Source organism: Heterocephalus glaber, unplaced genomic scaffold, assembly GCF_053883595.1.
Source record: "Heterocephalus glaber isolate CG9 unplaced genomic scaffold, H.glaber_assembly_v1.0 deba00001564, whole genome shotgun sequence".
In the NCBI taxonomy this organism is placed as follows: Eukaryota; Metazoa; Chordata; class Mammalia; order Rodentia; family Bathyergidae; genus Heterocephalus; species Heterocephalus glaber.
Window position 1 is genome coordinate 20,444,952 of NW_028258351.1, and position 14,953 is coordinate 20,459,904.

General features: G+C 51.2%; 1 protein-coding gene across 5 annotated transcripts in view; it reads right to left on the reverse strand.

Annotated features, from left to right (window-relative positions):
• Positions 1-1,640: 1,640 nt before the first annotated feature.
• Positions 1,641-14,953, reverse strand: part of Pik3r5 (phosphoinositide-3-kinase regulatory subunit 5) — a 64,134-nt gene continuing 50,821 nt past the window's right edge. For 4 of the 5 annotated variants that reach the window (XM_004857513.3, XM_087191816.1, XM_021238271.2 and 1 more), the window contains 14 exons: positions 11,945-12,014; positions 8,852-9,026; positions 8,143-8,296; positions 7,611-7,694; positions 6,688-7,411; positions 6,395-6,557; positions 5,947-6,072; positions 5,262-5,390; positions 5,000-5,093; positions 4,723-4,799; positions 4,406-4,499; positions 4,246-4,328; positions 3,548-3,660; positions 1,641-3,424 (listed from right to left, as the gene is read on the reverse strand). In XM_004857513.3, coding sequence (XP_004857570.2) covers positions 3,283-3,424; positions 3,548-3,660; positions 4,246-4,328; positions 4,406-4,499; positions 4,723-4,799; positions 5,000-5,093; positions 5,262-5,390; positions 5,947-6,072; positions 6,395-6,557; positions 6,688-7,411; positions 7,611-7,694; positions 8,143-8,296; positions 8,852-9,026; positions 11,945-12,014 — 2,228 coding nt within the window. In that variant the 3' untranslated portion in view covers positions 1,641-3,282. The remainder of the gene's footprint in view (positions 3,425-3,547; positions 3,661-4,245; positions 4,329-4,405; positions 4,500-4,722; positions 4,800-4,999; positions 5,094-5,261; positions 5,391-5,946; positions 6,073-6,394; positions 6,558-6,687; positions 7,412-7,610; positions 7,695-8,142; positions 8,297-8,851; positions 9,027-11,944; positions 12,015-14,953) is intronic. The other variant, XM_021238272.2, reaches the window with a different exon arrangement.

Sequence of the window (14,953 nt, forward strand, 5' to 3'; positions counted from 1 at the left end):
ACGTTATGTTATCGAGTGCACACAGACTTCTAATTCTACTATCTTTTTGTTGGATTGACTCCTTGATCTTAATGAAATGTCCTTTATGTTTGTAATGCTTCTTGGCTTAAGTCCTTGTCTGACATTAGTATAACAGCATCAGCTTTTTGGCTGCCTGGGGTTATCCTTTTTGTTATTTTGCTCTCAACCTCTGAGTAATCTTATGTTTGAAGAGTCTCTCTTGTGAGCAGTATATAATTTAAAATGAAATTAATAGAAAATTCTAGGTGTAGAATTCTAAGTTCCCAATTGCTTTTTCAGCCCTTTAAAGACGTCATTTCATTGTCTTCAGGCCCCCATTGTTTCTGTTGAGAAAGGTACTCTTAGATGAATGGAACTTTATTTCTCTCTGGCTGTTTTTAAGATTTTTCTCATTAATTTTTTTTCTTCAGGAATTTGACAATGAGGGTTATGTGTTAAAAACTTAACTCCAAACTTAATTGAGGGTTTGGCAGTTTGTCCTCTGTTTCAGGATCCAATCCAGGGTTGCATACTGCATTTAGTTTTCAGGTTTACCCAATCTGCTAGATAGGTCGGTGGGTTTTGGAGTCTTTTCTTAGCTTTCAGGACACTGACAGTCTAGAGTAGTATGGCCAGGTCATGCTGTAGAATATTCCACAATCAAGGTTTGTCTGAGGTTTTTCTCATAAATCAACTGAAGTTGTGGGGCTTTGGAAATAACATGAGTTGAAGTGCTCTTCTGGGATTTGCTTTGTCCTGCATGAGATTTAACAAGTTTATCATATCTGCGGGTTGATGTGTCTGGTTAGTTTTGGCCAGCTGGATTTTGGCAGAAGAGATATTGCTCCAACTCCAGGTGCCAGCCCGTGGTGGCACCACATGTCTGTTCACCTATCTTGTTCTAGCATTCTGGCCCAAGGTGCCTGAGACACCCACAGAGCAGATCTGGACCCAACCTGCCGCTTGGACTCACTTAAGAGTCCAACCTAGATCAGGTGATTCCTAGATATCAAGTAGATGCATGGGCAAGAATAAATGCTCAGAGTTTGGATCCAGCAGGTTTGGGCATGCTTCATTACTGGCAATAGCTAGCTGACACAGAGCTAGAGCATCTCACTGTTCCTTCTCTCTCTATCCCAAGTAGTTGCTCTGGGACCTGGTACTTACCTATCTCTCCCAAGTCACAGGTGTCCTCCACTATTCCAACCTCTATGCTTCTCTCCTTCCCTTGACTCTAGTCTAAAATAATTCTCAGATGTGGAGGACCACTGTTGAGCTCTCTTCTCTTCCCCTCAGTTGCATGGTAGGTGCAGGGTCCCCTGTACACCCAACAAAGTACCCTCAAGCCTATCCCCTGTGGGGCTGGGATACAGGGACAGCGGTATACACAGGCTTATATTTCTCAAGTGAAGTTACACAGGAAACCCCAACTACTGAGTCCTTTGGTATAGGATTTTTTGCCAGTATGTATCATGAGGTTTAAATAAAACACTCTACAAATGTATTTTCTATAAAGTGGAAAATTACAAAAGTAGAACAATCCCTCAAGAGTCTTAGTTTTGTTAGGTGTGGAATGATTTATGTAAACTTCCCAACTAGTAGGTAATTGTCAAGCAGCAAAATAATGGTAGGTCATTAAATACAAGAAAATTTGTTTATTTGACAATAATATTAAATTTTATACATCAATTCTTGTATATTTATTGATCATGTAATAGATCAACTTGTTTGCACAATAAAAAGGATTGAAGTTATGTAGCTGACAACTCTTCTGGATGGTTGAAAATTCATAAGGCTAGGACAGGGAGAATGGTGACACAGTGGATCTGTGTACTTCTCTCAAGTCGTGAGTACTTTGGGCTAGGATTTCATGGGGTCCTATAAGCCTGGGACCTTTCAAGAAGCTTAAATTAGGAGAAGGACAGGAAGGAGGGGCCAGCATAGAAACCAAGGTTGTTTCCATGATCACTTTCCCCACAGGTACCAGCCCAAACCCTGGTCATGCCCTCCTCCCTGGAACCCAAGCCAACTTTGTGTCAACTCCTCAAACAAATCCAACCTGGTAGCTTCAAATTTCAGACTCTTCTGTTCTGTCATGTGCTGATCATTTCCCATGCACAAGCCCCATGTGTCCCCAGTCAGCCACTAAGCAAGCTCATGAAGTCAGTCCCTCTACCTCTATCCATCAAAATCTTGCCCGGATACCAGAATAGTGCCAGTGAATTTGTGTGGACTGAAATTGTGCACCAGTCTTTGGGATGAAATGGAAGAGGGAGCAATGGGACTTGTCTGACAGAGAAGGAGTGGAAGTAGAACACCTGGGTGGCCCTCCCTTCCCCCTGGCAAGCACAATTCCTTCTTTAGAAGGTACAACGGATCACTCCTTACTCTCTCAGTCTGAGTTCTGCTTCACTGTGGGTTGGGAAGGAGTGAGGAGCATCCAAGAAGCAGTGAGTACCCCTGAGACCAGAGACAGAGGGTTCAGCAGTGAGAGGGCAATATGCCAATCTTTGCTGAGCATTTGCCAGGAGGGAGGCACTGGGCGAGGAGCTTTATGGATAGTTTCAGCACTATAAGAAAGTCTTACTTCCCTCCCATTTTAGTGCTGAGGAAATGAAGGTTCAAAGAATTTCATTAACTTCCTCTGGCTCTTTAGTTAGAAAGCAATCGAGGTGCTCCAGAATGTAAGCCTGATCTGTGTTCCCAGAATCTCACATCCAGAAAGAGCTTCAAGAAAGAATCTGCACCAGGTCCTGATAGCAGATAGGTCAAATGTTACAAACATTAGTGCTGTTTTGTCAGAGGATGCAGGGAACTGAAGACAGAGAAACAGTGTGTGCGCACATGTGTGTCGGGTGATATGGGAAGTGAAAAGATGGTATTGAAGGTCAGGAAAAAAAAGATTCATCTAGATTTCTCCCACCTGTGTCCCAGAGAGCAGAGGACTGCACTTCAGAAAGACAGACGACAAGTCTTTGACAAAGTAAGGCTGGACCCAGCCAAGGGCTAGGAGCAGAGGCCTAACCATAGGGCGGAGCACCCTGTGGAGGCCAACTCTTCCTTCTTCCTCTAAGAGGAATCTGAGAGGCTATGTGGTCTGCCACTGTCTCCCAATTCCTCCTTCGTTTCCAGTTGTCTGAGGCCCTAGAAATTATCTGCCACCATGCTCGTGGTCTGTTGAAGGCTTATAGAGGGACCATGACCCAGCACAGGGCCATTTGGTTCTCCACAGAAAGTGACTGAGCCAGAGAGGGGTCTGGAGGAAACTGGTACCAGGGCCAGCTAGGGCAGAGCTCCGCTGAAAGTCATGATGGGCAGGCAGAGGAGGGAGCAGAGGTCAGGTGCAGCCTGGGCCAGTGGGTCGGGAGGTCTTTGGGGTGGTGGGCTGTTCTTCTCTGGCTTGTAGCAAGGTGACACTTCACACCTGTGGGACCAGGCAAGGGTGAGTGCGGAGCGATCCCTCCCCCAACCCCTCCAGGACTCTGAAACTGACCTCCCTCCTGGAGCCCTCTTTTGCTAAAGTCAAACTAGGGGCCCCTTTTCCTACCTGATTACACTCTGCAGGATCTTCCTCTCATCCTGGTCCAGACACACAGCAAAGGGGCAGCCGTTGAAGCCAATGATTTGCACTTTGTCCACTTTGATTTGTGACGTGCTAATCTGGAAGGGAGGCCTGTGTCAAACCCTGAGCCTTGGTGTTTCCTTCCCTCAGAGTTGCCCATCTGGTCTGGAGGAGTGAGGGGCAGGAATTAGGCTGGCATTCCTTCAAAGCTAATGACCACGTCAGGGATGGGGTCCTGAAGCCTCCAGCAAGCCCTGCCTTCTCTCTGGCCTCTGCCCTTTCCAGAGTCTGGAAGAAGCAAGTTCCCTAGAGGAGACTGCACTGTCCACCGCCGGTGTCAGAGCCCTGGGGCTCCCTGCCACGGAGCCTGCTCTTCCCTGGACTCAGGGCTCCCCTAGTGGCCCCCATACACAACCTCTCACAAGACACCCTTCCCTTCCTGACACGCCCAACACATGCTTGCGGATAAAATGCCACTGCCCTAGCCCATACCCCTCACATGCCTCTCCAGTCCCATCCATACACCTTGTCATGGACATCCCCTCTCTGCCTCTTACTCACATCCATGTACACATACATACACATGAATACACACACGCACACACATACACACATGCGCTCCCGCATGTGTGCGCGCACCAAGTCTTCCAAGGGTGTGATTGGGAGAAGAGGGAAACATTTACCTGGTTAAAGCCCTTCTTGGACTTGGGGTTCTGCCTTTTCACCACTTCTGTCAGGGTTAGCATCAGGGCCTCCGTGCTGGAGTCTGAAGGTCAAGGGGGGCTCAGGCCAGGCTCAGAACCCTTCCCTGCCAGGCTCCCCCGCAATGGCTGCCCCACTCACCTAGCTCCTCCTGCTTCCGGCAGGCCTTGTTAAGGTTGACAGAAGTACAGACTTTCTCCACATTGCTCCAGCGGCTCCGTCCACTGATGGCTCCCTGGAAGGCAGCACAGCCAGACCTTTAGCCCTGGCACCTGATGCCTTGAGAGGCTCTGGAAGCCAAAGGGATAGATCCCTGTTCCCTAGCTACCTTCTCTCAGCACTCAGGCAAGGGGCTGCTGCAGGGCACTGGAACATAGGAGCTGCCTTTGGGCCCAAGCTCTGGTGGAGGAAGGATCTGGGCAGGCTCCCCAGGGAAAGAGACCCGGAACTGGTCTTACCTTGCTGTAAATAATCTGTAGTGTTAGAGGGACGGCCTCCCGGTCGCCATCGATGCCCAACCGCTTGCTGCCAGGACCTGTGCAGTACACAGACACACTCTTCATACCCTCCTTCCGCTTGCGCTCTTGTACTCCGTAACCCCGCCTCCCTAGGGTACTCCCCCTTTCCCCGCCCCTTCTTTTCAGGGCCACACTCAGGGTTGTCCTGCCCGGGGCCCGCCCACATATAGCCCCACCCTCCTTGGCCCCACCTCCCTCTGGCTCAGACGCGTCTCACCTGAAGCCTTGATGGCTCGAGTGGCAGCAGAGTGACCCAGCTCCAGGGAGTGGATGAAGATCTCTGTTGTCTTCTCCCCAGTGATGAAGGTCAACTGGAGAGGGCGGGAGCACATGCGTCAGTGGGTATTTCTTGGGAGGGGTGGACTCACTTGGCTTTTCCAGCATGACTGATACCAGGGGGTGGGAGTTGGGGGTCTGCATGCCCAGCAGGGCACAGCTGGCACCTGGTGAGTGTGGGGGAAGGAGTGTCACGGCCTTACCTCTGTCTGATAGACCTGCAGTAGCACCGGGCGGGCAGCAAAGCGGCAGTAGTAGAGCAGCATGTCGGCCAGGATGGGCAGCTGAGCAGGGGAGCCCTCCAGGGACCTGGATTCAGCCTTCAGGGACTGCTGTGGCCGGTGCAGGAGCCAGGCCAGAGGGACGAGGACAGAGAACCAGGAGAGAGAAAGAGGCCATGAGAGAAAATGGCCTCATGAGAGAAATGGCCATGAGGGGCCATGAGGCAAAGGCACACAGGTAGAGGTGGACAGAAGGGAAGTTCAGAGGCAGACAGAGCAGGGGAGAGAGAAGGTGAGATGGAAGCAGGAGATGGATGGGGGTGTGGAAACACAGTACAGCCTCCACACACCCCTCACCTAGCATACAGTCCCCCAGGAGGCCCCTGGCCAAGTTGGACAAGCCAGGAGTTGAGGAAGGAAGGTGAAATCGAAGGTCCAGGGGACCCTTCAAGGCATCTCCTGTCACTCCAGTGACCCATGTCCTGTCCCCACCATCCTGAGTTTAGTCTCTGCCCTGCTTCTCACTCAACCTCCCTGATTTTTTCCAAGTGAGTCCTGGTCTTCCATGGAGGCCTCAAGCAGGCTCCCCCTAAAGCCTCAGCCTTTTGAGTGAGGTAGAGTGACAGCAGCCAGTGGGCTCTCCAACCCTACCCCGTGGGACACTTACCTGGCACAGGACTTCAGGGGGCAGGTGCATAAGGCCCAGCACGTTGCGCTCATACCAGGGGTCAAGCATGCCGAGGTAGTGGGAGATGTCATTGGTACTGTCCTCCCGTGGGCCCATGCTCAGCTCCTGGGACAAAGGATGAGAGCCATTCCTAGCTGCCCAGGTGGCCTGGCTATCCCACCTGCAGGGCCTGGGAGCAGAACTGCAGCCCCAAACTGAGCTTCTCCCTGCCCTTGAAGAATGGTGACAATTTCACTCATCGTCATATGGCAAAATGTCATGCCCAAGTGCTGAACAAGGACCTGGGAGTAGGGTGAGCAGGAGGAGGTACCCTGTAGACACAGGTGATTGCCTTCAATAGCTTCCAACAGCTCCCTTCTAGATTCATGGAACCTGTACATCCCCACTACACTTGCCCACCCCATTTGGCCCAGGGCTGGGGATATACTGTAGGACTGGGGTGCCTCAGGGAGTCTGTGGGGAGTGGAGATGTCTTGCTTGGAGGGGCTGGGCAGGTACTAGAGCCAGTACTATGGCTTCGCTTCACAGGCACGTAGAAGAATTGAAGCTTGAAGAACCGAGTGAGGAGTGGGCGAGTGTTCTCCAGCCTCCTGACAAAGAAAAGATGGAGAGAAGTGAACCCTGGGTCACTCTGAGACCGTAAGCCTCAGGCCCTGGTTTCCACCCGCATAACAATCCTACTACACAGATCTGAGGGATGTTTGGCACTGTGGCTCTTACCGGAGGTTACTATATGCCCGGGCCACCTTCCCCGAAATCCGATCAGAGCCAAAGACCACAACCCGTAGTGTGGAAGCCTTGGAGTCCTCATCCCCACTCAAAAAGGGGCGGCGGCGCTGGTGGCATGAAGGGGGTGCCAGGAGCCAGCTAGGCAGCTGGGCACTGAGCTGGGGCTGGGGCAGGGAGTGTGAGCGCTGGGCCCGGGAGTGGAGCTGCGCCGGAATGTCCAGGGGGCTGCAGAGGCTCCCTGCCCGCCGCAGAGGCAGCGCTGTGTCCGAGCTGCCCTCCAGGCCCCGAGAGTCCCTCCGCAGTACCAGCTGGCTGGTGCTCTTAAAGAGTTTATAGATCCTGTTGAATTTCTGTCTGGGCCTGCGGTGGCCCCGGCACTCCTCGCTGTCAGACCTTTTGGGCCACTCAGGGGAACCCTCCTCGCTGTCCTCCACATAGCCACTGTCCATGCCATCTGAGAGGCCCGAGACAAAGGAGGTCAGAAGGTGACGGGAGAGCCCCGGCCCTGAGGCTTGGCAGGAGGCAAAGGACAGGGTGGAGTCGTGAGATGCAAAAGAAATGGTGGAGAGCAGTGAGTCTCTCTCAGCACAATGCCCATGGGTTTCCAAGTCTTCCTCCTCTTCCTCCTCCTCCTCTTCCTCTTCCTCTTCATCATCTCCCAGGATCCCTGGCTGCAGCAGGTCCTGTTCCTTCAGTAGGATTTCCTGCAGGATATCTACAGGGAGGAAAGGGCACTGTCTGGGTGAGTGGCCCTTGAATCCCTATGGAAGGGCACCAGGCTCTTGCAGACTTGAGGAAGAGCAGGAGGGGGATCAGCATGTGTGGGAGTGCAAGGCAGCGGCAGAGACCCAGGGTCGGAAGGAGAGCTTGGGCATTGTGGGGCTGGGAGAGCCCAGGGCCCAGCCCACTCTTACCAAAGCTGTCCTGGTTCCAACTGTAGGTATAGCACCTGGCGACAGGGATGGGGATGGTGTGGAGCTTCCCGGGGTTTGCAGTATCTGTAAGCGCAAGGAGAGCAGGAGAAGAGGGCTGAGGAGGGGCCTTGGGGGATGGCCACCCAGCCTCCTTGCCTTAAAGAAAAGGTCAGACTTAGAAAAGGACTGGCAGAAGGCCAGGCATCTGGACGGGCCGAGGCTGAGTTAGAGCCAGGATGTCTGACTCCCAGCCAGAGGGCCTTCTTTGAGGCACGCCGTGTGGATGCCATGGCCTTTACTAGCTTTGCGGAGATGGCCAAGTCAGAGCCTCTGAGTGTCATCTTACTATGTCCAAATGCTCTATGGCCTGGGCAGGCCCTGTCTATTCAAGTCCACACAAGAGAGATGCCCTGAGGAACAGTGGAGCAATGAGATAGTGAACAGCCCAGACCCTGGCAGGCAGTGGGGAGCGAGTCCCCAGGCCCCCTGGACTGCACACCCTAGGCAGAGCTCCCTGTCCCCAGAGCCTCACCTAAGACCCCAGGGAAGCCAGCCTTTTCTCCTACTGCCTGCAGCTTTGTCCTGAGCCACTGCCGGGCCTCTGCCGCGTCCCCGATGCTGGATGCCAACTCCTGCGCTTCTGCTGTCTCTGAGAAGATGTCCTCGAGCTCTGCCAGGGTCTTTGACTGAAAGCCCAGGAAGAGACAAGGTTTGCTTCTGTGCTGTGGCCTGGCTACCTGCCTTAGTCAATTTCCAGGGTCTCACCAAGGGCAGCAGTGACCAGTCTGCTGCCCGGGCTCATTGCCCACCTCTATGATGACCATCCAGGGAGCTGGGCCTCCCCCTCCCTCCCCTGTACTCTCAGGAAGTGGTCAGGAGAGAAAGGCCCAGAGGCAAGGCATTGCGGAGCAGGAGGGACTTCAGATCCTCACTGTATCCCAGAGGGCCCAGAGTGGAAGAGGCTGTCCAGGGTGACACAGCTTACTGATCCCAAAGCCAGGACTAGGAGCCATTCTTTCATCCAAAACTCACTCCCATTGCCATGCTAAGTCCCTTCTTCTGAGGCACCAGGCGTCAGCCCCCCTGCCCACGGTGCCACCCAACCCTGGCCCTCCAACCACTGCCCTGCTGTGACCTTTGGGCTGAGGGAGGCCAGTGTATACCAGAGACGGCAGCCAAGATGGAGTACAGAAGGGGCTGTGACTCTAAAGAAGTGCTCTGTCAGGGCCCTGGGTCCCTACCTGTAGCTTGCAGTGCAGACCTGGGAAGTCACAGTGGGCCCCAAAGGTGGCCTGGAAGGCATGCAGGAGCAAGGTAGTGTAGGCACTATGGGGTGAGTGCCCAGGTGCACTCAGCTTATTTGCCACGGCGAGGAATTCGGCCTCCACCTCCACTGGGTTCAGCAACAGCACCGTGCTGAGAACACAGAGGGCCAGCTATGGGACACGGGCACAGGTTGCAGGCCGAGGTATTGCTGCATACCCCAGACCTCCTCACACCCCAGCAGGACCTGAGCAAGTGACAGCAGGAGGCCAGGAGGACGGCTGAGGGGCAGGAAGGCCCACTCTCCAATGGAGACATTTGAAGTTGACTTTTGAGTATTTTCAAAAACCTTTTTGAAACTGAGATTAATTTTTTTTTTTTTTTTTTGGTACCGGAGATCAAACTTAGGTCCTTGCGCTTGCGAGGCAGGCGGCCAAACCACTGAGCTAAATCCCCGGCCCTGAGCTTAATTTTTTAAAATGGATTTTGCCCTTATTTTTATATAAACATCTCTTCCTACTGGGTATCTGAGTGGACACAAATTACTCAAAAGAAGAGTTTAGTCAAGGTCCTGGGACCAAGTAATCATTTTGCGAGGGGTGGGGGGACTGCTGAAATTCCTCATGGTGTGGGGTGGCATCTGGTTCTTCTGCTCATGGGAACACCTTTTTGGTGTGCCCAAAGCAGACTAGCATCAGGCTGGGAGAGTGGTGTTACTTAGGCAGCTCCACCTCCCTTCCTGCTGGATCTATAGATTCCCTTTTGGTACCAGTGTTTAAATTTCTTTATTGTGGACCCTTTAAACATACCTAAATGGTAAGAGAATCATGAACCCCAAGGTGCTGGTAATAATTAACCACACGCAGCCTTCTCACTTCCCCCCACCAACCCTGCCACCACTGTGTGATCTCAGAGCAAGCTGGAGCCAACATGGGATCATATCCATAGGTGCTCTAGTACGAACTACTCTAGCTTCTCACAATTCCACACTGTATTGAAACCCAAGGTGAAGCAGCACCATGCAGGTAGGGTTCCTTTTAGGCTCTGTGGATATCTGTCTTAGAGCATGGAGACAGGACAGAGTCCGCATTGATTGGAGAGAAACCAGGTTTCTCCATTTGTGAGACAAGGGAGGCAGAGCCCCTTTATGCTGAGCATTAGATCGTCTTCCCATGGACATGTGCTGAGCACCACTTCGGGCAGGACCAGCCTAGACAAGCCCCTGACCTCACTGGCTTGCACAATTTCTCTGCTGAAGACCTTGTCATTATTCCCACTTTCTAGATTATGAAAGTGAGCCCATCTGCTAACTCTCAGACCTTCCCACTAACCTTTCTGTGCCTCGGTTCCCTTACCAGGAAAACACCTTTCTCACAGAGTTAACTTGAGGATTAAATCAGTTAACATATGTAAGAATGATTAGAATAATGGCCATAGCCCAGTAACTGCCTGAAAGGTGTGGGTGATTACTTACCAGCCCATCTGCCTCAGCCCCCTAAAGGTATCTTTTTTATTTGCCAAACTATAGTAGTCCCCCCTTATCCAAGGTTTCAGTTTCCTGCAGTTAGGCATGCTGTGAAAATATGAGATGAAAACGCCCAGGAACAAACAATCCATCAGTTTTAAATGGCACCACATTCTGTGTAGTGTGTTGAAGTCTTGGGCCATGCAGCTTCATCCCACTGGAACGTGACTCATCCTTGGTCCAACACATCTGAATTGTGTACACCACCCACCTGCTAGTCACAACGCTTGCATCGATTGTGTTTGGGCTCAAGTAAGCCTTATTTTTACTTAATAATGACCCCAGAGTGCAAGAGGAAGGATGCTGGCATTTCAGATACACCAAAAAGAAAATGAAGTGAAAAGTGTCAGAACATGAAGAATAATCAAAAATGTGATGAACGTTTACATTTTTAAAATTATTTCAGCAAAAGGTACATCACCATTAATCCCCCTCACTTTGAACGCACTTGTCCCATTGTTCTTGGCAATGTGTCTCTTACTGTAATGAGTTTAAAACTGGTTAAACATTCACTGTATTTTTCAATCACCCCTGTGTGTAGCGTTCGGTACTATCCAGTTTCAGTCAATGTGTTCCCAGGGGATAAGAGTGGATTGCTGTACAACATCTTTATGTCCTTTCTGTTTCTCTTGACACCTACCAGAGGCTTTCTTGTTTGCTTACTCTTACTTAGAAGTGTTTCGAGTGTCTCTGACCTGGCGGAGGCTGGGCTCCTGGGCTCCCAACATGGCAAAGTGACACAGACAGACAGCACCTACACATTTACAGGCCTCCAAAGGGGCCTCAGAATGGTCCCTCGTTCTGCTACTCTCAAACTGTAGGCCAGCACCCAGGAGCAGGTAATGAAACCAGTCTGGGAAGTCCCAACCAGAACTTATTATTTAAATGAAATCAAGCAGATTAGGCCAGAGAGCTTATCTTAGGTGGTAGGAGTAAGTTTCATTCCATGAAACTTGTTTAGCTCTGCATGTGGTGTGTGTGTATGTGCGCGTGCCAGACTATCATATAAAATGCACTTTTTTTTTTTGGACTGGGGATTGAACTCAGGACCTTCCGCTTGTGAAGCAGGCAGCGGAACCACTGAGCTAAATCTCCAGCCCCTATAAAATGCATATTTAATTATAGGCCTTGTTCAGAAACATTTGGAAAATGCTGTCATAGTAACAGAAGACACTGTGGAATAAGCACAGGCCTTTGAGTAAGATTAGAGATTGAAATGTTTGCTCAGCCATTCACTTGCTGTGTGACCTTGGGGAAGTTACTTGGCCTCTCTGACCGCCAGTTTCCTCATCTGGAAGGTAGAGATGAATGCGTAATGTATGCCCAGCACCTGGCATGATTGATGCAGATCTTTTTCAGAATCTGCAGTAAGATGCTCAGACCAGAACAGTGAGGTTATGCATAAAAATACCACCCATAATTCCAGGGGCTTCCTGGTCCCCTTGAAGCCAGCTGGCTGATGCCTGGCATGGGAGGGGTACAGTGACAGGGGATGGTATATGGATGGGAGGTCCTTGCCCCGCTAATCCCACCCCTCGACACTCACACAGTGGAGCTTCGGTGACTCCTGAGGGGCAGCCCCTGCTCAGCTCTCACCAGCCGCTGGTAGGAGATTCCTGTGGGACAACAACAAAGAGAAAGGGTTCGTGGGCCTGGATGACCAGGTTGGACATTGCTGGATGAGTCCCCAGATGACCCTAGGGAAGCAAGCTTCTGTTTGGGCCCTCAGTGTGCCCTGCACCAGTAACACCCCCAGCCTTCATGACTACAGCCTCTGCCCCAAATCCATCCTGAGCCTCGCCTGCTCTCCTTTGGTCTCCTCAGCCTCTCTGGCCGCCCTCCTTCCAAAGGGCTCCCCTCAGCCACTCTGCGCAGAGCCAGTTCCCAAACTGGGGCAGCCCAGCAGGACATGGAGGGATGCAGGGGGAGTGTTGGCTTTTCTGTGTGGCAGAGGAAGAGGAGGGTCATTTTACCCCCCGGGCCTCAGTTCCTCCCTATAAGAGGCAGCATGGAGAGGTGGCTACTGGGTGCCTGTGATTCCCAGGCCCCATCTAGGCTCCCCTGGCCTGCAATGTTTCCCTTTTAGAGACCTTAGAGGCAGAGCATCCTGGGAGCACCTGGGCCCAGGAGGCTGCCAGTCTCCCCCTGCCCAGCTGTTCCCAGTCCCTGACATCGCTCTGCCCATGGACCTGGCACCTTCCTGCAGTGAGGTGTGTGCCTGGCAGTTCTCGGTCCCTTTGCCCAAATTCACTTCTAGCCTGGCAACAACCTCCTAACCTCTGCATCTCTGCCTGGCTTCCCAGGACTCTTTCACTTCCCTCTCTCATGTGACTTCAAACATGCTAAGAGGAAAGCAGCCAAACATTTCTGCCACATGGCCCTGATTGACAAGTAGTCCCTCTACAGTACTATCCAGTTCCATATTGACCACAGCGAGGAGACTAAACCATCTACTTGGTCTGCACGACCAGGGTAAACACAGACGGGGCTGGGGCTTCAGTGAAGCAGGTCGCCCTCTTGTCAGAGCTTGGAGATAGTCACGGGGAAATCCCCATCTTGGGAGCAGGCCCTCTGGGACTAGGGCTGAGCTGGAGAGAGGGAAAACATCCCCCTGGATAAGCCAAGCCCAGACAACAGGTTTAGGGATGACTATAAACAGAACTGTCATGACTTTTGTTTAGTAAATGGCAGAAAATTGCCAAATCATATTCTTCTAACTTGGGACCTATTTGCTTCGATTGTTTGCCTTTTGTGCCATGTTTAGCTTTCGGAATTGTGCCATGGTTAGAAGCTAATGTTACATGTATTTTGCTAGCAAAGTCCTGAAAGAGTGGCTGTTACTCTCAGGATCTGGAACACCATCTGGTGGCTTATCACATACACTGCAGACAAGAGCCATCCTCAAGGAGATGGCTATTATTTGGAGAGGTCAAGCCTCTCAAAGTAATACTGCATATTCTCCCCAGTCTCCCTCACTGCAAAACACAGAGACAAGCAAAATCCTCTCTTGGCCTTGTTTCTCCCAAGTTTTTTTTTTTTTTTTTTTTTTTTTTTTGGTACCGGGGATTGAACTCAGGTCCTTGTGCTTGCGCAGCAGGCAGTGAAACCACTGAGCTAAATCCCTGGCCCCCTTATTTCTCTTTTCTTTTACTATTTAACTCTTTTTTTCAGTGTCAGAGATCAAACCTAGGGCCTTGCACATGCTAGACAAATGCTCTGCCTCTGACCTACACTCTTAGCCCCATTTAATGTTTTTAATGAGTAACTCACACCTCGCTGACCCTGATCTTCTGCCCCAATTCTGTCCCTGTGGACCCAGGATACACAGCCAGGCACACTTGATAGAACAGTGGGCTGTGAAGTCACCCACCCTCCACCTACAGTAGGTTTCTTCTAAAACCTCAGGGTGTCCCTTTCAACCCCAGTGTCCTCCTAAAGCTTCCTGGTATCTTCCTTGTCCCCAAACCCAAATGGCTCAGCCCTTTCATCATTTCTTTGGACATCTGTATTTGGGATGTTTGATACTGCTGACTACTTTCTCCCTGGAACTCCCTCTTCCCTAGTCTCCATGACAGGGAATGTTTTAACATTGTACATTCCTACACCTATGTATCGTGGGGTTGCAGTGAAGGTAGAGCTGGGGCTGCTTCCTGTTAGCCACTTGGATTCCCTGTATCTGTTTATTTTCCTGAGTTAATGGAGACATTTAAGAGGACACCTGTGTCTTCTAGCACACCCTGACCCAGAGGGAGCTGGTTGTTTGTCTGAATATCTGAGACACCAGCAGTTCCCAAGTGGAGCATACAATCATTGGATAAGTCTCCCAATTCCTAGACACCCCTCAAATTCCCTTCTTGGCCTCTTGTGGTGATGGACCCTGCTGCTTATCATGGAGTTTGGATTTAGGGGGGAATGGATTGGTGGGCTGGGGCCTCAGCATGGAACAAACTAGCAAAAACTGCAATGTGAAAGGAAGTCTGCAAATGAACTCTTTGAGTGGGAATTAGAAATTGTACTGCCAGCTTCCTATTGGTGGATCTTGTGAGGTTAAATTGGATCCCAGCATCTTGCAAGCCAAATGGAACTTGGTTTTCATTCTGTTACTTGGTGGCACTAGAAAGACCATGCCTGCTAAGAGGGATGGGCAGTTTCAATTTCAAGCTCACCCTTAACTCCATCCTCCACTCCCTTGGCAGGGAGGCTACAGCAGGGAGCTTGGGTCACCAGACACCTCTCTCCTTGTGGTCTCAGATCATGCCCTTCCAGTGCTACAGTTTGCATACTGAATGTCCTACAAAGGCCCATGTATAAAGGCTTGGTCCAGGGTGACACTACTGGGAAGGGGTGAAACCTTTGAGAATTGGGGTGTTGTGGGAGCCTCTTAGTCCCTGGGGAAGTGCCCTTGAAGGGTACAGCCCCTTCCTCTCTTGAGGTGAGCAGTTTTGCTCCACCATAGGCTTCCACCATGACATGCTGCTTCACCACAGGCCCAAAGCGATAGGGCCACTTGAAGATGGACTGGAACCTCCCAAACTGTGAGCCAACATAAGCCTTT